General features: G+C 41.9%; 1 protein-coding gene across 3 annotated transcripts in view; it reads right to left on the bottom strand.

The window, feature by feature from the left end:
• Nucleotides 1-24,690, bottom strand: part of GRAP2 (GRB2 related adaptor protein 2) — a 40,271-nt gene that overhangs the window by 9,968 nt on the left and 5,613 nt on the right. For 2 of the 3 annotated variants that reach the window (XM_064512191.1, XM_026100631.2), the window contains 2 exons: nt 3,894-3,996; nt 619-710 (listed from right to left, as the gene is read on the bottom strand). In XM_064512191.1, coding sequence (XP_064368261.1) covers nt 619-710; nt 3,894-3,996 — 195 coding nt within the window. Of the gene's footprint in view, nt 1-618; nt 711-3,893; nt 3,997-9,284; nt 9,352-24,690 lie in introns of those variants that run through there. The other variant, XM_064512201.1, reaches the window with a different exon arrangement.

The following is a 24,690-nucleotide window of genomic DNA, read 5'->3' on the forward strand; positions in this document are numbered from 1 at the left end:
GCAGAGTGACATGTCTGGTCTAGCATCTCTGTCAACTCATGAGTAACACCAGATGTCACAATCTCATGTAGCATTGCACTGACCTCTAGCGTATAGAGAGAAACTCACATACACTTTGTGAGGGAGAGGGAATGTGGACGGCAGGGTGGGGAACAGAGAGTTAACGTAGTTAAGAGTCGAGGGGGGGGAATTACATTTTTATAATTCATTTTCAGAGAGATCTCTCGCTCTTCCTTTTTTGCTCAGCCTCTGTCTCCGTTGCCAAGACTCCACATTATGTCAATTCTCCTTCTGTCCAAGGAGAGCTAAATGCAGTTTCTGCCATATCCCAGTGACATCCTTCTGACCAACAGCAACAAAGGAGCCACTTGAGAGTGATATAGAGCATTGAGTACCATCCCGCTCTGAAAGGACAGAAGATGTTTCATGGCAGAAATAAGGTGGGCTGGCAGAACTGCATATAGTGCTATGGCAGTCTTTGCCAGCCCTTAATTGTAGTATATTATAACCAGCGCCCCCTCTGTCTTATTCTCCTGGAGCATGCACACACACATATATGCTCTTGACAGTACTCTGAAAACATGCAATGGTGATGCATGCAGTTTCTGTGACACTTACGGGGGAACATGAAAATCAATGAAGTTCTTAGGAACGTAGCCCTCTTGACTTCTCAGCTCGGCTTTGTACCACTCTTCCTGAGAGCTTAAAACCTGCAATGGAGAGATGGAAGGAATAAGTGTTTGCCCTGAGAAAGGCAAAAGTAACCAAGATACTGAGAGAAAACTAGGATTTCTTATAAGAACAGAAGAAAACTCCACACATCCTCTCCCACCCACCCACCTTGCAGCAGGGTTAGTGGCTGATGACCACTTCAGAGCAAACAAAGCTATGAGGAAGGCTGGGTGGAATTAGAGAGACTGCTTGTTAGCTTCATCCTTTCTTCTGAATGCCTGTCCAGGTGTTTGGCAATGCAGTCTGCATGTCTCTGATGTCTGTGAGATGGAGGAATTCAGCTCTGAAGGACTTAACAGGGGTTTAAGGAGCTCTCTGTGCTGTTTTTAATGGTTAGTACTGGAGCATATCAGTTTCAAAGGGGAGGAAAAAAAATCTGTGAAAACTCCTCTGGCATTTATGTGTATGAGTGGAATATTTAGCTGTACCTGTATGTGTGTGTGTTATGACTCCATATATGTTATCATGTGCTCTCGTATGTCACTTCACAAGAGTGTATTTAGTGGGCTGAATCTGCAGCTGTCCTGAGTTTTGTCAGGGTAGGTAAAAGGAGGAAGCAAAAAGTGTTTGAAAGCCACTGTTCTACTTCCAAGATTGTTGGAGAACAGAGGCCAGCCCGCAGTGCACACCGGAGCAGCCTCAAGGAGTGTTCCTATTAATGTGGACTGGAAGGTCCTTAGGGACTGCAGCGCAGGCCACAGACTGCCCAGATACACTGCTCTCTGGCTGATGGCTCCTGATATGACCCTAAGCTAGAGGGAGAAGACAGGAATACAGCCACATTGTGATTTTACTGCATTTGTTGCAGTCCTTGGTGTTTTGTTTGACATTTCAGGTCCTGGGACAGAAGACATTTCAGGTCCTGGGACAGAATTCCTTCTTATAAAATAGAACATGTTTCTGTTCATTCTGGTTTTGGAAAGGATCTTGGAAGCACTAACCCTGACAGTTTTAAGAGGAGAAAGCAAGTGGAAACGACTTAATCTAAAAACTATTATTAACAATAATAATACTTGTCTTGTAAGCCAATCTCATGATTTTAGGAGTTTAACACATGAATTCTAACCACTTGGTGTTGGCAATAGGATGTTCCTGTCCCTGGGGCTGATTCTCCATTGCCTTGCCTGCCACGTAGGCCTTTTTTACGCATGTGGATAGAGAAGGGTTGGGCAGTGGAAAGCTGTGGAGTTCCCTGCTTGTACAGTTGCTCCTTCCCCCATCCCTGGGTCCTGGATTAAGGCTCCCTTTTGCTGCTCTGGCTAACCAAAGGGGACGATAACCACTCTCTGCTAGTGCTCAAGCCCTGCTGTTTCCAGAACAAACCACTTGCTGGTTCGTGGTACAGAGCTGGCACGTTTCTGTGTGTGTCATTCTCTCAGAGAAGGATGTGGGGGGGGGGGGGGGGAGGGTGGATTTCCTCCTGTCACTACTGGTTGAGGGCCTCATATTTCCTGTTTTCTAATCTCTACATCAATACTGTTCATCTTATCTCTTTCATAAATCAGAAAGACAACCAGCAGGTTGTGCAGGCAGCAGAAGGGGGCTCATGACGGGGTATGCATCTATGTGTGTATATGTCAGAAGAAGAGATGTTATTCAGGCTAATTTACTGTTACTATGGCCTGGGCTGCTAAGGTACTATTTTGTTCACCTCAAGGATGTTAAAGCAAGAGGCAGTCTGGCTTTTCTGGTAGTGAAGTCTCAGTGACAACTAATAATAATAATAATAAACAGCTGTTATTTCATACTTTTCATCAATAGCTTCCAACGTGCTTTGAAAGAAAACTCTAACTTATGATGATTTTACAGGAAGAGAAAGTGAGGAACAGAAGGAAAACTGATCTGGCGAGCACCATCACCCCTGGAAGGGATTGCATGAAAACACAGTCTCCTAAGTAAGTGGATATCAGGTCAAGATCAGAGATGGCAGGGACATGGGGACTACTCTTGACTCAAGAAAGAATTATAAATGAGGTACAGAGTGAAGTGTTCATCTATCCTAAAAAGAGGAAGTGATTTCTCCAGAGCACTTCTCATAGCTCTCTGGAGAAAACTTCTGTTTGATCTTAATAAATTCTCGATGCCACCAGCTTTGTCTAAGGTTCAAGAATTAAAAGGAGAACAAAATAAAACATGGTGGTGATGGAAGGGGCAAGGCTGAGAGCCAATATTAACTGGAACAACCGGGACTGGACAGGGAAAGACAAAAGGCTCCCTGGCAGAACATGGGTTTAGATCTCACTGTTGTACAACATCCCTTTGGCCAGTGAAGGAGTTACAGGCCTTAGAAAGGAGTTACACTCAGTCGTTTTCAGCTGAAACAGAACAGCTATGCTGCAGGCTGAGAAGTGGCTAATTTAGGGTGGAGCAGCATGTAACTTCATCTATGAGACTTCAGTAGGGTTAATGAACCATTCTATAACAACACATGCAAATCAGCTTTAAGGAGACTTTCACATGCTCTATATTGCTTATCATCAACTGCACTTCTTCTGCTAGTCTCTGCCATTCCTCCACTGCTAAATTCTTGCTGGGATGGTATAGAGAATTATTAGCCCAGGGCCTCTTAATCTCTTCCATCATGTGCGTAACAGAGATTGTCTTGTGAACATTTCCTCTTCCATTTACAATTGCTTAAAACCCCTCTGGCAACTACAGTAATTACTTACACTGAAAAGTTAGATATAAATTCTATAATGCATGATAACCATCTTTCTAGCAATTTAAGAGTTGGAAGTAAGGAAGATAGCAATCACTCCAGCCTACAGTCATCCTACCTATCTTTAGATGTAGTCACCCCGGACTACCTACATAGTCAATGAAAAGAGAGAGGCCCCTCAAAATCTGTCTGCCTGAGAACTGGATCTCTCCCCCAGCAAGGATGCTTATCCTTCCCTGCTGATTCCTGGAGGATTGTAGGGCAACTATGTCCATAGTTTAGGGATCTAAAATTAAGTGGAGTGGACCTAGACTCAAGTGACCTCGGAGTTGTTACTTGACCAGCAGCAGACTCTGTGGGAGATTTGTGTATCACGTTCGTATCCCAGTTTATAGATGTCTTGGTCGATTTGATTTATCAATGCAAATGGGAACACAGCAAGATCTGGCTGAACTCTCAAAGCTAATAACTGTCCTTTAGTCAAACCTGGGGCTGCACTTACCTTCAACATATCCCCAGCCTGGAAGCTCAGCTCATCCTCTCCTGAAGCACTGAAATCAAACTTGGCGATGGCTTCCATACTGTGTCTTGGTTGCAGAGCAAAGCTGGAAGAAGTGTAAGTTTGTCGTCATCTGTGAGCTGCTTGGACTACTGAGTCTAGCTTATAACAACCTTATAGGCAATGCTGTGATTTGTACAAGGGAGAGGGTGCACCATTACTAGGCATTAGATGCTAGACACTGAAAGATATTAGCAGCTAGATGATATAGCATGGCCAAGAAGCTATAACACACTCAAGTGAGTAATTCAAACAAACCAATGCATATGCTCATTCCAAAAGATCTCCTTCTCCCCAGCAATCTCATGGAAAGGTTTGCACACTTCACCCAAATAAGCTGGTAGTAGGGAAAACTTTCTAAGCAAACCAAGCACTACTCTGTCACAGTTCCCAATGAAGCAAGTGACTCTGCATGCATTTTCCCTCTTCAATGACTTACTCTTCATCCCAGGAGAAAAGCAAGCTGTGAACAAAAGGAACAGCCTGCAATATATATAGTTCTTTCTTGGACAGAAGCCACAATACTAAAGGTTGAAAGAGACTTTTTGGTGTGATGGCTTAGCATGGGTAACCACAACTTTCAGCTATGGAAAACTGTTCTGCAGAAAGGCTGTATTCCTTGTTTCAGAGCAGGCAGAGTGTGAAACTGTAGCACTGACAAATTTAAGGCGTGCACATACCGTACCTCAGTGTTCATAACTCGGGAGCTTGAAATGTACCAGACAGCCCTGCAAACCAAAGCCTGCTTTTCATCAACAGAACAGATGTGGCAGGGGAAGTAGCAACATGAGCTTCGCTTCTTCACCACTTCCTGCTCACATAACTAGGATGTACCCCAGCAGGACCACTTCTATGATCAAAAGAGTTATTCATTTCCCATGGCTGGTTCATGGTCCCTGCAGCCCAACGGCTGAGGCTGCCAGTGGCAAGACAAGAAATGGCGGGGTAGTGCCACTTTAAGCAAGTGCACTGCTAGGAGATCTTCTTGCAATCCAGTTTGTGAAGATTGCCAGAGAGCGCCAACACAGGAGTAATGTTCATAGTTACTACGCTAGGTTCATGTGGAAGCGATGATCTTGAAGCCAAAGGCTCTATCACCTAACTTCAACTCTCACAAAAACACCAAGGCTTTATGCCTGGGGAAGAACTGCCGACTTGCCCGATCCAAGTGTTCTTAACCAGAAAGCCCTAGAAAGAAACCGTACTGACAACAACTCTAGCTCAGATGCTATTTCCTGAGTCTCCTGTTAGAACTGAGACAGGACCTCATCTGACACAGACCAGAATTAGGCCACATTTACATCAACGGGCTACTGTAACCCTCCTTCTCTGTAACCTCTGCTGTATGCTTCCCTCTGAAGGCAACCCAGGCTTTTAGCTGCCTATATATCAAGGATCCAGGGCCCTGCTTTGATATGGCATAGCTGTGTAATCTTGACTCAGACTGCGGAGAAAGGGCTAGGAGAAAATCTGTAGAGAGATAAGAAGGGCAAAAATTACATACAGCAGTAGAATTGTTGAGATGGGATCATCAGTAGCTCAAGGATTCAAGAAGGAAAACACCAACATGGAAAGATATAAAATCTCAGAGGAAAAAGCCAAGAGGATTATTCAGATAGTTAGTCTAGCTGGGGACTAGTCAAGGATCATTGGGGTCATTGAGCTAAATTCTCAGTGCCATCAGTGCTGACAGAGCTGGTGGCAGATGGCAACCGAGCACCACTGAGGATTAGTCCAGGGAGCCATGGAGGCTGACTCTTCCCCTCCTAACGCTTGCCTTTACAGAGGTGGTGAGCATGCTAATGCATGCCTATGCATAGCCTAATATTTCATTACATCCTAGCTAGCTTCTTTGTATGTTAGCCAATAAATAATTGTTTCATACTGTTAAGTTGTGTATCTCCTGCTTGCAAACTCCCTTTGCACCTAGCTAAAGATGCCCAGACAAAGCAACCTGTAAGAAGGACTATAATGCCACTGGAGATTAGTTCTGAGACTTGTTACATCTCAGTTCTAACTATAAAAGGATCTTCACATGCTCCCTCTTGGATTCCGTTAGCGCCCTTTTCTTGGTGTTTATTATAGGTGAATTTGTATTGCTGTGACTGATTCCTGTGACTATGCAGTGCCACGGCCAATTCGGTAGTAGTCCACAGGCAGCTCTGTCCATTCAGCATGAACCTGTCCCACAGTGACTGTGGTTGTTTCAGTGTAGGGGCCTCCCGTGTAGCTTGGGGTACACAGATCAGTCGTGATCTGCTATAAGCCCGCTATTCCAGCCCACTGCCGTACAGTTTTGTCAATATGCATCCATATTGAACTGTACCACCCCACGTTTTAACAATGTGCTTTATTCTCATTGTTCAGCTTCACAGCTATTACAGACCTTTTCGCCCTTTTGTCTCTCAGTCCACTTACTCTTTTAATTCTTATTCTGGATACCCTCTTCTATCTCATGTAGACCTGCAAATGTAACTTAATTTTGCTCTGTGATTGTCGCATTCCTATTCCGGGACATTTGTGTAACTCTGTAGATGCAACTCAGACTCGATCTGAGTGCCTATTCTAGCAGTGACATTCTTGGAGCTTCTGTCTGTAACCTCCCACAGCCAATGTGAGCTGCTTGCACACTAATAGAGCATGAGGGTACTAAATAGAAGCAGAATTAACCATTGAGGGAGCTATATAAACAATGATGCTGTTTTCATGGAAGAGAATTGAAGAAAAAGACCAAAGGAGAATTACTTTAATAAATGAGGTTTTTCAGTGTTTTATCTTGCAGTGCTGGGCTGCTGCAGAGGGATCAGAGCCAACAGTGCAAATGAATCCTGCAACTGCTAAGTGCAGGGCATTAATCTCAGAAAAAGAATAAAGTTGTTAAAAACAATGAACTCTGTTTAAATACAGATCCTTTCTTTGATTTTTCCCCTTAGTAACAGGAGAGACAAGGGGGCTTCTCTCTGCAGGGGGCAGGTGGGGAGAGAGCCTTGCATTTTTCAATATCCCAGGCTTTAGAGATGATACTGGAGAGCTGACCCCCTCAAAACGAGAAGGGTTTGTGAAACGGTTAAAATCTCCTCTCTCACCTCTTTTCAATTTCAGCAATCCCAACCTCGGGGAGAGACCAAGAGACAGATACCTCTTCAAACAATCTAACACATGGATTAAACGTGCTTTTCATTGCCAGAGGCTGGATTTAGAAGTGACTCAAATACCATACACAGTGTTGGCTGTGTTGATAAATCAGCAATGCAGTAATGCTGTGGCCTTAAGCTCTTCCCCCACCAACTACTAAAGCAACACTAGCCAATAATCCTGTCTTTGAACTCCAGCCTACCACTTTTCATCACCTGAACTTCAAACCATTTCTGTTTTTCTGATCCTGTTCCTCCCTCCATCTGTAACTTGAGAATCCTTACTCTGCATGGGTCAGTGCCGGGCTCTCATGAAAACTCTCCTGCCAGGGGCCCATTCTTTCCCTGTCTGCATGTGTGTCTCCGAGCAGCACCTCTGTGACATAGTGGGATGAAAATCTTTTTGCTATTATCAAAACTTACATTTGTCAAGCACCTTTTATGCCAAAGGACAGCACTGCAGTCTGCAGACAAGAGAGCCAGACTGCGCTTTTAACTGCATGGGGCACCTCCTTTAAGCTTTCGAGTAAGCAAGGACAATTTTAGCCTGTGCGTAATGTCGGTGAGAAAAATCGTCTCTGTACAGAGTATAGCATGTTTGTGCTGATGTTACACTACACAATGTTTAAGGAGGCTTCTTCAGGTCTGAGTGTGAGTTGACCAGTACCAATATTTTGTGCTGGCTCTCTGCATGGAGGTAAATTTTCTCTACGGTTCTCCATTGTAATGAGGTGCATGCAAGAGGTATATGACTATTGCCATTCTGTGGGATGAATGCAGCACAAGATTTGCAAAAGGAGAAGAGAAACACAACTTGGCTTTGAGGCTACTAAGGAGGTATTTTAGGGGTATTTTGCCATTCCCTGAGCAGGAACATCAGCATCTCTCTGTTGATGAAAAGAGCCAAGGCCTAAATCATGTCAGCAAGCAACGTAGTCTGACAACAGCATCCAACGTAATCTGACAGCAGCATCCCAAAGAGTTTAACATTATTCCTCACATCAGATTGGGTCAAAATTCTGTTACAACAATGCCAGAGGAGGTCACCACCTACTAAGAGTGGGGACTGTCCCAGCTCAGCCCTGCTCAGTCTCACATACTAAGATCACGGAAGGAGGGCATGGTTGCAACGACGTGTCTGCTTAATGGAGCCACGCAAACAAAAGTCTGATTTTCATGCCTGCAGCATGCACATCTCCAGCTGTGCCTGCAGCATTCTCCATGCCTGCAGCTTCATCCAGTGAGGTTTTGCACAGCGCGAGCTATCGTGTCTTTGTTAGGCTCTGCAAGAACAACCAAGGACTGATGGGCAACCAGGGACAGAATTCAGCCCTGAACATCTGTATAGAAACTCCAGACAATATTTCAGCAAAAGCAATGGAGAAGAAACCTGGTTATCTAGAAGAGCTGTGATAGATAAAAGCATTGTTTTCACCAGCTAAGCTACATACAAGCGGCATGGGAATATTTCGTTCCAAAAACACAAACCTCTTCCTACTAGGTTAACAGTGCAGCTCCGCTGACTGTCAGTGATAAGAGGGTAAAATTTGTAAGGGAGAACAAGTCACTGAAACACTCAGCACTGCCACATTTAAGTCTTGGCTATCCTGCCATCCTGAGAAACACATAACCCTGAGCTGGGCCCCTGTACATTGCCCAGACACAATAAGCCTCCTAGGAACGAGATTCGCAGAACAAATTTTCAGGACTTCACGACCAGCGGTAGTTGGTAAGAAATGTGCCAAACCAGGATGGGGATTAGTCTCCCTGGGGACCTTAGGCCTTCTGTGTTGCTTCCAGTCATTACAGAGTAGAGCTGGGCAGCACCACTGGAAGCTTATGCAAGAGCAGCACCAAATAGAGTATCACAGTATGGCGCAATACTGTGAGACTATAAAACCACGCATCTTTGCTACACTGGGAAGGCTGGTGTGGAGGACTAGTGTGGGGAGAAGCATCTATGTTTGCCCACTTCCTCCCTGCTTCTAGTTAGTCAGATTTGGCCAAGGCACAGGGATTTGTCCTGTGAAAGTTTTGTCCTGTTGTGGAAGCGGCAGAACAAGATGGCATTGGGATCCCAGGCTCTTCCCTACCCCGCAGTACTTCTTTGCCTCCCCCCTCCAAATCTCCACTTTCCTCCCCAGTACCTTTTCCGCACAGCTTCCCCCACCCACTACTTAGACCCACATTCACCCCATACCTTGCAGCAGCTCTTCTCTGCTCCGGCGCTTTACTAGAAAACAGGAGGTGCGTTACCAGCTAAGGGAAGCAAGTGAAGGAGAGCTCAGCCCATTTCAGGCTCCTCCCTGCTGTGACACAGTGTCACATTGGTAATGGGTCCAAATCTGCAGAGAAGGATGGTCAGGAGTGGGCATGGAGGACAGAGGTGGAGGCACAGAATAGTATTTGTTGCAGGACAGAGTGAGGCATGGACCGTTACTGGTCTCTAATGTTGGAAATATGTGGTACAGCATGTATTTACAATCATGGTGCTGTCCTTTGCTGCTGCCCGTACCCAGCCTGGTTTAACAGCCAAATAAAGGAGGCTAGTGTCCCTCAAAAAGTGGAAGTTCTACCCAAATAAGGAAAACAGAAAAGAGCACAGGTCTGGTAAGTTAAATGAGAAACAATAATAAGTCCGTTGAAAAGCATATCTTGAGGAACAAGTAGCTGAAGACATAAAAACAAGTAATAAAATCATTTTCAAAGCCATGAGAAGCAGGAAGCCTGCCAGAGTGTCTGTAGGGCTGACAGATGATTGAGATGTAAAAAGAGTGCTCAAAGAAGATAAGGATAAGGCAGAAAAGCTAAATGAATTCTCTGCATCTGTGTTCCCTCCAAAGGGATGTAAGGAGGTCCCCACACTGGGGCTTTTCTTTGTAGAGAAAGGCAAGGGAAACTCTCTCAAGCTGAAGAACTGGTAAAGAGGTTTTAGGACAAACCAGTAAATGAACAAGAATAAATCCAAGGTTTAGATATTTTAGAAATCTTGATCGAAAACTATCTTGAATATGAAATAGTAAAGGCTGAGCAATTAAACTGTGGCATACAACCTAAGACCTAACATGGCCTCAGTAGTAGAAAGAAGGGCTTTGGGGGAGGCTCCAAGGACCAAGAAGTCTAACTTCTGTATGCCTGAAATTAACAGAAACTACAACGAAGAAAAGAATTACTGGGCATAAGAGAGAGATGACATAGCGAGTGCCTCTCCCATAGCTTTTGTAGAAGCAAGTCATACTGCACGAATCTGACGAAGTTCTTTGAAGGAGCTGATAGGCATGTGGATGTGGGTGATCGTTTGATATAATGTACTCACATTTCTCAATTGCTTTTGACGAGCTCACTCACCAAAGACTCTTAAGAAAGCTCCTAAGCACTCACAGAATAAGAGGAAAGGTCCTGCAGAGGATTAACAGCTGATTAAAAGTTAGGAAACAACTTGAATGGACAGTTCAACATATTCATAAATGATCTGGAAAAAATGAAGTGACAGCTTACTGATGAGAAAAAAATAATTAGGTTAATACAAATTAAATCTGATCATGAAAACCATACTTGCAGATGGTTTTCAGAACGCTGTTAAAATGGAAGATGAATCTCAGTGGTGATGACTGCAAAGTAATGGACATGGGAATAAACAACCGTAACTATATAAACACAGTGATGGACTCAAAATTAACAATGGCCACTCAGGAAAGATACCTTGGGGTTGCTGTGGATAGCTCTACCAAAGTGCCAGCTCAGTGGAAGTCAAAAAGGCAAACAGGTTAGAGAACGTCAAGAAAGCAATAGAGAAACAAACAGGAAGCAACATCATGTCACCTTACAAATCCACGGGGCACCTGCCTGAATATTTGTAACTTGAATACGGCAGCTAGTTCTCATCTCTCCATCTAAAAATTGGAGACGGCAGTATTAGAAACAGTACTGAGAAGGGAATTAAGGATGATTGAGGGAATGGAAAGGTTCTGAACAAGGAAGGGCCAAACTAAACAGACTAGGACCCTGGGGGAAAAAAAAAAAAAGATGACAGAGGGGTAAGTGCAATAGCAGTGTAGAAAAAAATGAGAATCGTGGAGAAGGCAAACAAGTAATTTTATCCATTGTTTCTCATAACATATGCACTAGGAACTCATCCTCAAGCATGCTGAGATCTGGAAGGCCCCAACGAAGGAAGCTTCGCTGTGTATGTGCCCTGTTTTCACCCTTCTTCGCTGAACCACTGTTGCTGGGCACAGCGTAGCAGGCTGTGTGGAACTTAAACCTGAACTGTTTCATCCTTTCTTATGAGCCACGGTACTTCACAACAACTCCCCCACACTGTGCTAGTCTAAGATAATCAGTCCAGAAGCAGGCAGTGGCTGTCCTCACATGCACCTGCCAGTCCCTCCCTTTGAGAGGAAAAAATCTCCCTAGATTAGCTGTTAGTGAAAACAGAGATACGCTGTCCATTAGGAAACACTCCAACCAGTAGGGCGCAGAAGCAATAAGATTTCCTTCTGCAGAGAAAAACCCCAAACATATTTTGCTGAAAAAATATTCGGGTGCAGAAAGCAAGGGGCCATAAAAAGAGTATAGCCAGCTCTTCTCATGTCGTGAAGAGTCTCACATGTTGCTATGTTTGTGCACATCAGGAATATAAACTTCTGTTCAGGCAGGTGGGACACCAACCCTTATTGTCTTCTTGGTCTTAAGCTATGTTAATTTTCATGCTCTGTGCATGGCCTGACAGATTACATTACATTACACATCGTAACAACCCATTTTCTCTGTTTTTACCATGATGTGATCTAATAGGCCCCCCAGCAACAGACCTGCTGTGATCTGTCACTCATGCTTGCTGTCTGGCAATGTCATAAAATGCTGGCTTGCTTTCTGTTAGGTAGCCAGAACTATATATTAAAATTTCTAATGTCAAGCCATAAAAGAAGTGGCTTTCTATACCATAAATAAAAGAAGCGATAGTGGCAAGCCCCTCAAAATGAGAGAGAGAGCGAGGAAATTACTCTCTTCTCTTTCTGCTCCATTACTATACACTCCTCCCCTCTCACAGTTATGTTAGCGTGTTAACCTGTTCACCAAACAGAATACATGCATCACAGCTATGTCAAAAAAATGAAAAAATATCCTGATACTTCAGCATAATTAATGGCGATAGACTTTATGGAAAAGATATTAGACTCCATGCTTCCATGTTTCAGGACAAAACCCAACTCAGGCAGACAGATTATTCCACAACTACCTGCTGTAGACTTGCACCTTCTTCAGGAGTACGTGCTGCTGGCACAATCACATATGGGATAGCTGAACTATAGGTGTGATACAGACTGGGAAATCCTAGGTTTAGAAAGCTTGATTCAGATAAACTTGCACCTGGTTTGATGCTTAGCTGAATGATCCAACATAAATGTGTCCGCAAACTCATCAGAAAACTGCCTAAGAACAAACTATCTCACAAAATTTTAGTCATTTCTTGCTGGGTTGGAGATGTCAAGAGAAGAAACTTTTCCAAGGCATTTTATTTGCTTTACTTTCTATCTGGGAAGCACAGGAGTAACCAGGTAGAAAAGAAAAGGGAAAAGAAAAAAAGAAACAAAGAAAAAAAGAAAGAAAAAATCTGTTTTCAGTAAAACATATAAATAAAGTATTCTGCCTACTCCAAATGGTCTGGGTTGATAATACATGAAAGATTAAGTGGCTAGGTTTTGTTTGTTCTCAGTGTAAACTACTTCCCATGTTCTTAATTAGTTGGCCCCCAGAAAGTACCATTGCCAACAAGAGAGACAGAAGTGGAAGTACAGAAACAAGGGAGATTTCAATTGCTATGTTTTGTTGTAAGTAATAACTCAGCAGCTGTGGATTCGGGAGTATCAGGGCAGTAAATCCACATAAAGCTGAATGTTATGAATGGAAGCTGTCTAGTCTTTCCTGATCTCCCATCTATTCCTGTCCCACACTCAGATGTGCTCCACACACAGCAATTCATTGTCTCTCACCACTTTGCCTTCTGCAAACAGCTGCTCAGGCTGTCCGCAGTGACAGGTCATTAGTGGGCAGTTATTTTTTTCAGGACTGAGTGCACAGGAGTGGCAGTGCTATAAAAGCTTCTCTGCAGAGCTCCATGAACGCATCTGGATAGAGGTCTGTCCCAATTTGCTATGCTTCCTGCTAGCAAAGATTGTCTTGAAAGCTCTGCACCTTGTTGCTCACCTGCAGCAGTCCTGTTTGTTCATGTCCTAAGATTTTCAAACAGCTCAGTCAACTCTGCACTACTTATACACATAATCACCTATTGCTATTCTAGTCCTGGAGTTGTCACCATTACCCTCATAAACCACATTCAGTTTAGTCGACATGACTAAAGCCTACTGCACTTGCACATTTGATACATCTATTTCAATTAAAGGTGTGAAGCTATTTCTCTTACAGGAATAAGCTTTAACTGGAAAGGTACTACTGTAATGCTGCAGTTGTGCTTGCAGTAGGTGAGTGTACAGCTTTAACTATCTGGTACCATTAAAGCAGCACCACTTATTGCAAGTAGATGTGGCTTTAATCCTGAACAGCTATTTGCTATTCAATTCATGCAACCCTTCCCTGTCATTCTGCTAATTCATCTCCAAAGATACCCCTACCATTCTGGCTGATGAGCACCTCTGTACTTCTGAGAGATTTTTCTTTGGGAATGTATTGCTATGATCCTCTAGTTTCATCTTCTAAAGAAGTACTGGCAAGCCTGATGGATTAAATATTTTCTTCACACCCATCCAAACCTGCCAACTTTCTCTTCTGCATTTCCCACCCTATGACTCCTGATTACTGAATTATTAGTGTCTCACTAGCAGATTTATGTATCTAATCAGTTAGGTTCTCCACCTCCTGCATTTGTGGTGTGATTACATTGAGCCATTCTCATGACATCACAGAATATCATCTTGACAGCAATTATGAGATCACAAGAACTCAGAACTGACTGGATTAGCAGAGGAGAAAGCAGCAGATTACAATGGAGAAAGGAAAGTTTTGACCTCTTTTCCCTTAACAATTCTCCTGTATTTTCACAGATTTCTTTTTAACTATTTCACTGATGCCCAGGAGTCCAGACACAAGCCACCTGCCTTATAACTTCTGTGCTTTCACCTGCTTTGAAGACACATAGCCTGCTGTGCTTTCTAGCGTTCCAGGTTTTCAGCCTGGAGGCCATGGACTATTTCTTAAGGATCTGCAAATGAGAACTGAGAAGATCCATCTTGCTGTCAGGGAAGCCTCTGTTTATCACAGAGCAGTCTGTGCCTCTACTAGGAAATCTGGAAGGATCTGCAAGCCCAAAGAAGGTTGGAGACCACAGGAAAAGGTGAACAGAATATGCTCCTCCTAACAGTACTTTCTCCAAGCCTGTCCTACTGTTTATCTCAACTTAGAGATAAAGAGGGCCAGCTATTCAGGGCAAGAAGGCGTGGATCCTGCAGCCTGACCTCTGCTCAGGAATCCTTTCCTGGCAGGACCATTCTCTGCATCACCCTCAGCACTGAGGCTGATCTAACAAAAATCTCTTTTTTTCCTTACTACTGCCTCAGGAGCCAATACCATATCTCTCAGCCCTGACTTAAGAGTCAATTAGTTGGTGTCCACCACCGTCTATGTACTGTACCAAGTTACAGTAGCAACAAATCTGGCACCTGTGACTATAATGCATTGGGCTAATTCTTCTTTACAGTGTTCAAATCCAAAAAACAGCCCAGTGAAGACACAGAGAGAAGCAATGCTGCTGACAGAAAGAGGAGCCTCTTCCCAGCCTTTACAGTTCCATTATTATCATCCTTTCCAAACGCTAACAACTAGCAAAGTCCTAGAGCTTGTTGCAAAGTTACTCTGCTTGTCTGAAAGACAAACATGACACACATACCAGTGTCAGATATCCGAGCCATAATGCCGATAGTTAATTTTGTCATCACATTATTAGATTTGAACTACAGGTAGGCTAAGCAGGGGCTGCACAGCTATCAAGCCAAAATCAACATGTTCGGCACGGGCTGCTGATTTTCTTCTTTGCTATGTGCAAGTGGTAGTGGGGGGGAAAGCAGGAAGAGAAAGAAAGAGAGTGAGAGATACTCTTCTTCAGTGATTTGAATCCAGTGCTGGAGCATTCAACAAAATATACCTTTCCAGCATTCAAATTCTCTCTTTGATGAGCACCTAGCGACTAAGTGGGCTTTGTTAAGCTTCCATTTGAATCTAGAGGAAAGTAATCTCACTCTTTATTTCTTCCCCCTCCCTGTGCTACACCCCTTTAATCATGATAGATATATCTAAACACTCTTGATTAAGCCAGCCAGACAATGCGCCCCTAATCTGAACTGATCAGGGCTCTGGAGTTGCCGAAGTGAACCTGCTGTCTCTCTATCAGACAGAGCGATAAGGGGTCGGTAATGCAGCTCCATTAACCGCTTCCCACAGAATGAATTTTCCCTGACTGCTCCTAAAGAGCAGACACTTGAGGAATGCCGCCTGATGGGAAGTTGCATCGAACGGTCTCCTTTGGCACAATCGCCGAGCCGCTCCTTCTCAAGCCCTCCAGATAAATACCTGAAGTATGAAAAATGTAGCCACTTCCGTCTATGCTATGGTTTGGTTTTCTTTTTAAATCTCCTCATACCTTATCTAGCTAACTGCCTCTCGATTTTTCTCATCTTTTTTTGGTAAGCTTCAATACTGGCTGGTATATGTTTTAGTGCAAGTGTGTGGTTATCAGAATAAGAACCATGTTCCTGCTGTGTGTGTACATATGTATGCAAAGGATTTGCTTTTGTGTACAGGTGAAGCTTGCACTTTGTGGATTCATAGAATTTAAGGCCACAACAGGCCACTACATCAATAGTCATAACATGTGAATTTAGCATGTTTGCTCTAATCTTGGAGGTGTTTCAGAGGATAGATGGATACGGATCAGAACAAGTGCATGAATGCAAACCCCTGAATTTGCCCTTGTATCTACATATGTGCATGCACATCTGTTTTCATGCAGGTGTAGAGCTCTACAATCTTTATCCTCTAATGTGATCTACTCTTAGTACAAGACCGTAATCATGAAAGATAAAGGGGGCATCAAACCATATTTTAGGGGCTGTGAAATCCTCAGACTACTTGTCCTAAAACTCGTCTTTGGTGTAATTACAAGTACCTTCAAAGCTGCTCTGAACCACACCAGCTGTTAATAGCTCCAGGGAACCATTCCGCTAGCAGCAATAAGTTGGATGGAGCAGTATCCTTTTCAAGTTGTTAGTACAAGAGGCTGGGATGAGGAGTGATGCTATATTTCAGCTGTATTTCCTATCAGAAAGGACCTCTGAAAGTCAATTCTGAGGCAAAGGAGTCAGAAAAGAATCTAGAATCCAGCATTATGAGACTGGATTTAAAACAACCAACGACAACAAATCCCATCTACAGTTACTTGTAGATATTCAGACGTGCTTTCCTTGTATTTGGGTGCCTAAATATGGGCCAGATTCTGAAGAATACTCAAGATTCATCAGCTCCAGCTTTGAAAATTATAAGGGATTTACAAAAAACATACAGTCCCCAACACTGTTCTGCAAACAGGAGCTCTTGTACTGTAAGAGCTGAGCTCTCCTGGTGTTTGTGCAGGTCTGCATACGAATACACTAGATGTGCATGTGAATGGTAAATTCCTTTTGTCTACGCATGATCATACATTTCACAATGTGAAATGGAAACCCGGACAAAATTCCAAAATTATTTAAAAGTAGGTAGGAATAAGTTCACCCTATGTCTGGTTCATTTCCACAGCAGTCAAGAGGAATCTCCTCTCTTCATGTATGAATGACGATGGATGCAATAAAAGGCTATCATTTCTTTAATTTTGGGCAGAGTTAGAGAATTCATCATATTATGGCATTAATCCAATCTGATAAAAATAGTTTATACTCCTATGTTGGATTCTACGATGTAGCAATATAGTTTGGTGGCATATGTGAACAAAATAGTATAAAAAATCTGCTTGCATACACTGCTGGGTACATAATACTATGTTTCAAATCAGCTACTGCATGTTCCTCTGATCATGCCAGCTGATAGAATTTTGAGTAAAATGAGAAAAAGAATGAGATCAGTGAGGAAACTGCTATTTCCCTTGCTTTTGCATAAAATTCATCTTGGCAGCACAGGCAATTGTGCAAAATCTGCAACTCTACTACTAAAATTACATGTGCCAAAATATAAAATTTTGCACAAAAGTAGAAGTAATGTTAACTCAATGAGAAATTGTAATCCTTTGTTATCCTTTTAACTGTAGATCTATTTTTGTACAAAATTGCAGCTGCCTGCACAAGTTGTGTTTTTTTACTGAAAAGTTTTTGTGTCACTTCTTTTTCCTTAGATATTTTTCCTTTCCTCTTGTGCTTTTACAACAGGATTAAATATAAAAGTCTAGTTCAACATACATTTCCCTCTCATAATGTAAACACAAACATAGGAAAGTTGATAATTACGTTCCAAGAGCCATCTTACTTTGGCCATGTTATGTATATTTTGCCAATTTAAGCTTGCAGCCACATTTATTCTGAGAGTATGTACAAATGATATACAAATGATATACAAAGTTTCACATTTAAGTAAATACAGAGAACCTGAAATGCTACTAGAGGTATGTACCATGTGGCATAATTAGCATTGCTGTGGTACCTCCATTGCGTATTGTCAGCAATTGCATATTTACATTCTGAGCCTCTGTGTTGTATTAATGATGTTTTTTCCTCTTAACATAGATTGTGGGCTCAACTTTTATTTAAATACAGCACCCCTTCTACAAGGCTCAAGTGCTAGAAAAGAGCCTTTCTATAAATTAAAGTCAGCCCATGTGTATCTCACTTGGGAATGCTTCTGAAAGGATTTTAAAAGCAATCAATTACAATAATTCATACATTTAAAGATGCAACTCCAACAGTCAATCCAATTTTTCTTCTGATTATAAAGTAAACGCGAATGCCAGCTTGTTACTATTCCTGGGGATTGTCTCTGCACAGAATTTTTACCATTTTAAGTAGAAGTGAGGAACATATTTCATGTTTGTCTATGCATTTTTAGCTCACTTGGATTATGATATGTTTGAAATTAAAGTGTAGCAGCAGTTCCTGAATGATTTAATGCATAGACATTTTTTACTCTGAAGCAGGAGTGACCTGTTCTTGTTTATCTTAATCCAAAATTGAGTTATATCAAATTGGAATAGGTTCTCATCATCTAGAATAAAAATACCCAGGCAATACCATGGTGTAGGAATATTGGTTACTGAATTAATGTGCAGGCTAAGACTTAATTAAACACATAACGTTCTTTTAGGTAGAGCAGGCTTGACATCTTACATTTCATGTTCCTATGGCGGAGGCACCTTCAGAACAGCCAGGCTAACTAGAACTGCACTGCGTAACCCCTGTGCACCCTGCAAAAATAATCACGGCCCTGCTCCTTCTACGAGCAAATGATCGATTGCTGCTCTGCAGCAGGGAACCGTGCAGCCTCCGACCAGTCAATAGAATGCATGTGGCAAAAAGGGAACACTGTGCGAAGGCTGTGAATGAGTCATTCGACATTTCAGGTTGACTGAAGTCATTCTGCTACATTTATTTCTAATCTTGATGTGCCATCCACATTTGCATATTAAGCAGGATGGGAAGAGAAAGATTTAAATTATTTGCTACGATACGCACACAGAAGACAGCAGACTCTGCATGTGTGTGAGAACATGGGCTCAAATGCACATCTGCATGAACAACGCCACATGTGAACTGACTTTTCTACACTTGTATGTGAGTAGGCATTTCTGTATGCAAGCCTGAACATGTCTGAGCAAAAGTATGTTTGAACATGTGTATCACTAGGGATGCGATTACAAATGAAAGATGTTCATTTGCGCTATGCCTGAATGGCAGAACAGTGGTCCTGTGAGCGTGCTTCAGGTGATGTGCGTTGTGTTTGCCTTGGCAAATACAAACCTGAGTAACTGTGAACGACTTGGTCTGTGTACTCTTGGAGAGTAGGCAAGCGTGCTGTATGCATGTGGCTGACAAGGCGCACCCATGAGCATGAGTGCAAGTGTCAGCTGAAGCTGGAATTTAAGCATTAGTCAAACATCAGCAGTAATGAATCACCTATTTAAAGACTTCCTTGGAAGGGATACACGTCAACTTCTTCAAGTAGGATCTGGCCTAACAATATGCTCCTCCACTCCTGGTTATACTCCCAATTTAAAGTGGAAGCTAAAGCAGAGAGTCTGACCGCTTATAGCTCACACTGAAGTCTGTGTGATCCGTGCATATTCAGCAGCTCCGAGCAGTAAGCCATTTTAAAATATGTGCTCATAAATGAGGCTTAGGAGCCTCAAGCTGCACTTGAGTTTGAAATTCTGGACAAAGACACTCACTTAGCCCTCATTTAAGAAAAAGAAATATCTATCAGTATGGAGATGAAGATCCTGTTGAAATACCACACAGGAAATATTTTCAGAGGTTGAAGGAGGTGAACATAAAAAATATCTAATGAGACTACTCAAGGTTATGTCACAAGGAGTCAATGTTTTAGACTGAACATAGAAAATCTTGTTGTGAATATGGCATCAGTGGGCCACATATGAATTAATTCTCAAAGAGATGAAATATCAGTTGGGTGGGGTGAACAGAGCTCTGGTATCTTGCCTCAAGCTAAAAACAGTCATATTTAGTTTTGCATGGAGCCAGCAATGTATTTGCACCCAGAGGAAGAGACTTGCAGCATGCCACATAGGTACAGGGCACTGTCAAAATCTATGTTATCATTTTTATTTTCTAGTAATGTTATTGCATCCTTTAAATTATTAAGACTTACTGCTTAAAGCACTGCAGATCCATCCCCTTCCCCACTCCGATTCTGCAACTTATTGTTACTGCACTCAATTAACCTTGGTGAATGTCGTCTATAATGCAACAAAATATCATGCACGCTTCTTCCTACAGTTATGCTTCTTGAATACACGGTGCTGACGGCAGTCCTGTCACCTAAGAATCACCTCATGAAAAAGCGCTGAAAACAAATTAGTGGAAATGATATAACATTGACAGTCTATTGCATTTGTTTTTGTGTTTATATGTTACATCTCCTTTCCTCACCCTTTGCCTATCTTTCTTATTTAGAATGCAAGCTCCTTGGGGTGGCAGGCGGTCGCAAATGGTATTCTTTCGTATGGTGCAACTTAAAGCCCAGTGGGTTAGGACCATTTGTAGAATCATAGAATAGTTAAGATTGAAAGGAATCTGTGGAGATCATCAAGTTCAAGCCCCTGCTCATGGCAGGGCTAACTTTGAAATTATATTAGATGAGATGTAACCCCATTTTTCTACAGTGACTGCTCTAATGGAACACCAGTCTCATTCGGGCAATAATATAAATTATATGCCTTTGTAGATCAAAGGCATACTGCAAATCATTTAGGTACAAGACCTGCATTAAATGATTTGAGATTTCCTTTCACTATGCATCTTACAAGATTGTTAGAAACATTCATAATATGCTATTGACTTCAGTGCTAGACTCCAATTATACAGTTGCATATTATCAAAACACATACTAAAATGAGGCATTACAGTCATCATTTTCTGACTTTTTTTGTGCTTAATACTCCATTAAAAATCATTATTTGTACACAGAATTCAGACTGAGAAAAGGAAAAAGAGCAAAGAAAAAGAAAATTCCAGACAGAAAAAAAATGAGTCTAGAGACTGGAAAAAAATTACTTGGCTATACACTGCAGGATGGTCTCTCCTGTACCTTGTATGGTCTGCAAGTAGGTGCTCCTCTTCTAGATACCTTAGAAAGTCTGCATAAAAAAGTTTTGAGAGCTGCGTACTGTAGGAACTGTGCAGCTCTTACCCTTCAAGATGCATTGTGAGTGTGGTAAGGCTCTGCAGTGGGAAACTAGCCAATGGCAAGAGTTACTTGTCACAAGACTTAAAACAAGGTTTGTGCACTGCTACAGGGTTTAACCCCTCAAAATACAGACTAGTGGTACTTCTGAGATGAACCAGGTGAATTTTATCCAGAGTGAATACATCTAAAAACATTTTCCATACCACACTGCTGCTTGCCTATGAAAAAAAAAATCTCACTGCACTTCCATTTTCTATTACTGTTTCTATTACTGTTGCTTCTACTCATATCTACTTTGTCTGCTGTAAGATTAAAAAACTGTACTCTTCAGTTTCATTACTATTGCATATCTTGCTGTATTCAGTTATAGCAGGCTGCTTCTTTTGTCTGGAAGATGAACCCTGTTTTTCAGTTTATAGCTTTTCAAAAATTAAGTTATATTAAATAAAGTGATCATCTTTGCAAAAGAAACTAAACCACAAACATTCCCAAAGCATTCACTGATTTTGGGAATATGTTTCCTGGTTGCTAAGTCTGTAACAAGCTGGACTTCGCTCATCTCTGCAGCTGGTCAAGGAAAAGTTAGATGCTCAGTCCTTCCAAAGCTCAAGCCAATTAAGTGTCTGAGATTGCATAGCAGAAGTTAATGCATTCAAAGCCATCCCCTTATAAAACGTCATGCCAGGATTGTTTAGACTGAGCAGAAGAACAACATTACAAAAGAACATTCTGCTCAAAAGCTAAAAAGCATTTCAAACTAAAAAGTAAAATTAAACATACTGAACAGAAATTGTTCAAAACTGCAGTAATTCATTAAGAAAGTAACCACTGTTCACCCCAAGAGATTCTCAATACATTTTACAAACCATGAATTAAATTCAGACTCACTTTGTATTTCTGTTATCCTGATTGGCTTCATCAGAGGGGGATGCAGTAGTGTTGGGCAGGGTGGAGGGGCCACACACTGCTGTAGTTTTTCCCTGGTGTGTTTTAAAGGATTACAGCTGCTCCTTTTGCTTCTTTTGCTAAAACTACTCAGCGGTTTAATTAAGAAGCCCTATTATGAGCTTTTTTCTTGCCACAGCCTCCTTGAGAATAGCACTTCTCCAGACAATTCTGGTCTGGGGTAGTTGAGCTAGTAAGCATGAACAGTAAAACATGATGACCGCGTCCTTTGACTTTGGCATTACCCTGGAGGGTACCTCCAGTTTGGCCGCCACTTTCCCTGACTCTGTACCTATTCCTTCACTTAACAACAAAATCCATTCTCCAGTGCTTTTCAGCAGTGCACAGTGGGCTAGGAGCAGAAGCAACAACTGCCCAATTAAAATCAAAATGTCAGATGTGCAGAAGGCAAACTGAAATCTGCCCGGGCTATCAGGGCAAACACCTTTAGTCTTATGCAATTAGCTGAAGGATAATTGATGACCACAGGCAGTCAAAGCTACAGCTTTGAGCCTCCTGTGCAAGAAATGTGCTAGGGCATATCATTCAGTACTGACTTAGAGCAAAGGGCTCAATTCTCTGAGTCACTAAATTCACCTCTTGAAGTGCTGAGGTTTTCCTTAGAAATCTCCCCAAAATTACCAGCTAAAATCACAAGGTGCTTAAAAGACTCAAAGTGGTGTTTACAAGCATGCTACCATTCCCAGCATCTCTGTAAGTTATGGTATACACAAAACAGTAAAAGCCCTTCAGCTGGCTGTGGTCAGCCCAGGGTGGTCCCCCTGATGATTTATTACAGTGATATAGTAATAATGCAGGTAAAGCTGAGAGCAGGTGTGGGGAGCTTTGAGGTGCTACCAAAGACGCAGAAGGCAAACCAGGAAAGGAACTCTATTCTGGAGTACCAATGGCCACACAAAGAACTGTCCCAAAACGACTACCCCAGTACAACAACATTGAGAGGGCTACTTGTTCAGAAAAGTCCTTCATCTTTTTCCCCCTCTGCTTCCCTCTCTTCGTTCACCTCTCTCTTTAGACTGAGAGTTTGTTGAGGCTAGGATTTTCTTCTGCTATGACTTTGCCTTCACTGCCAAAATGATGCGTTTTTATATCACGACAGCTATAGCATGGTAAATTCCCAATGGAAATGTTATCTTGCTATAGCGATCTGAGGTACCTTCTAGGTAGGGTATATCGTATTCACCCTAGCTAGCCCCAGTGACATAAAGTCACTGGTGCTTTCTCTTCGCTGAACTTTCACATTAAGGTAAGTACCTGGAGGAAACCACTTTTAATATTAAAGCATGCCTATTTTTCACAATGAAGACATAACCTCTGTCAGTGCAGAGCATCCAGAGTCAACAACATCTAAAAGTCAGCCGAAGCCTTGCTGTAAAAGAACTAATTAATAATAGAACTTCGGCTGCTTAAGGCACAGACCCTCAGAGGCTATGGATATTTTTGCACAAAAAATTTGGACAAAAGTACTTCTGAACCCATTCTGCAGTTGCTGTTATTATAATGAATGATTAACCTCTTCAGACAACACCTTGTACTTGCTTCAGTCCCGTTTCCCACAGCGGCCTCGGTAGCCAAGAGGTGCAAATCAGAACAACGTTGAAAAATAGTTTTTAAAAAAAATCAGAATAAAATTTATTAGCATATATTATAGAGGTACTTGTCATGTCTATGTGGTTACAGCTGAGTGGAGTTTTCCATTTCAAGTAAGGATTCAGTGTCTTTGTTACGTGTGAGAAGCACAGCATACATGACGAATTACAGCACTAACTATAAGAGCACATAATGAATTTTCTAAGAATTTACAAGTAAATCTATTAACTAATTTATAGAGTAAAATTATTTTAAAATATGGGTCCTTTAAGAAACTTATTGCTCTGTGTTTGATCTTCTGTTTGGTTCTGTGATCTCAAAAATGGAATAATCCAAATCTTCAGACTACTTAAAGATCAGTAAAAACTTGCATAGGGAACATTTGAAGACTTTTCTGAGATTAATACCCTTTCTTTCCCTCTACCATACTTCTTATTGAAAATTTCCCCTTCAAAAAAACCCCGGTGTTCAATTTTTTCCTTCAGAGAATGCTACAAAGTGACCTTTCAAGATACCTGATCTGCCCACAGTTAAAATGGCCCTTTCAAAATATTCATCATTTCACACCAGGATTTTCTACTGACAGCAGAAACTCCACAATCTTTCAACAGGGACACTTGGCTTCACTTCTGTTGGGAACAGAGAGAAGTAGTTGCTGCTCTGAATGATGAAATTTTAACTACATGCGGCCGTATCAGTCCCACTGAGAACTACCTTGTCGTGATGTCATGGGAAAGAAAAAATACTTTCTTAAACATCATTTCAAACTAATCTGAGATCACAAACATTCAGAGGCTTTGATTATTGCATGGGCTCTTTACACAAAAAGGAGAAGACAAGATTAAATCATTTAGGCATGTAGTACAGATATAATTACTTCAGATACAGGAGATGATAGCAATATATGCTCTATCAAATCAGTAGGCAAAAGAAGCAACTGCTGTACATGGCCACTACGGAAGGTAATGACACGATAATGACAATACCTATATAATCTTCAGCGATGTAATATTACATGTCTATTCATCCCCTTCTACTAAGGATCTCAAAGTACTAATGACTTTAACGAATTAAGATTCAACTTCTGTTCAAGACAGGAAAGTAGTTTGAGACTACATTTATTTCTCCTTTAC

This window comes from Dromaius novaehollandiae, chromosome 1, assembly GCF_036370855.1.
Source record: "Dromaius novaehollandiae isolate bDroNov1 chromosome 1, bDroNov1.hap1, whole genome shotgun sequence".
NCBI lineage: Eukaryota > Metazoa > Chordata > Aves > Casuariiformes > Dromaiidae > Dromaius > Dromaius novaehollandiae.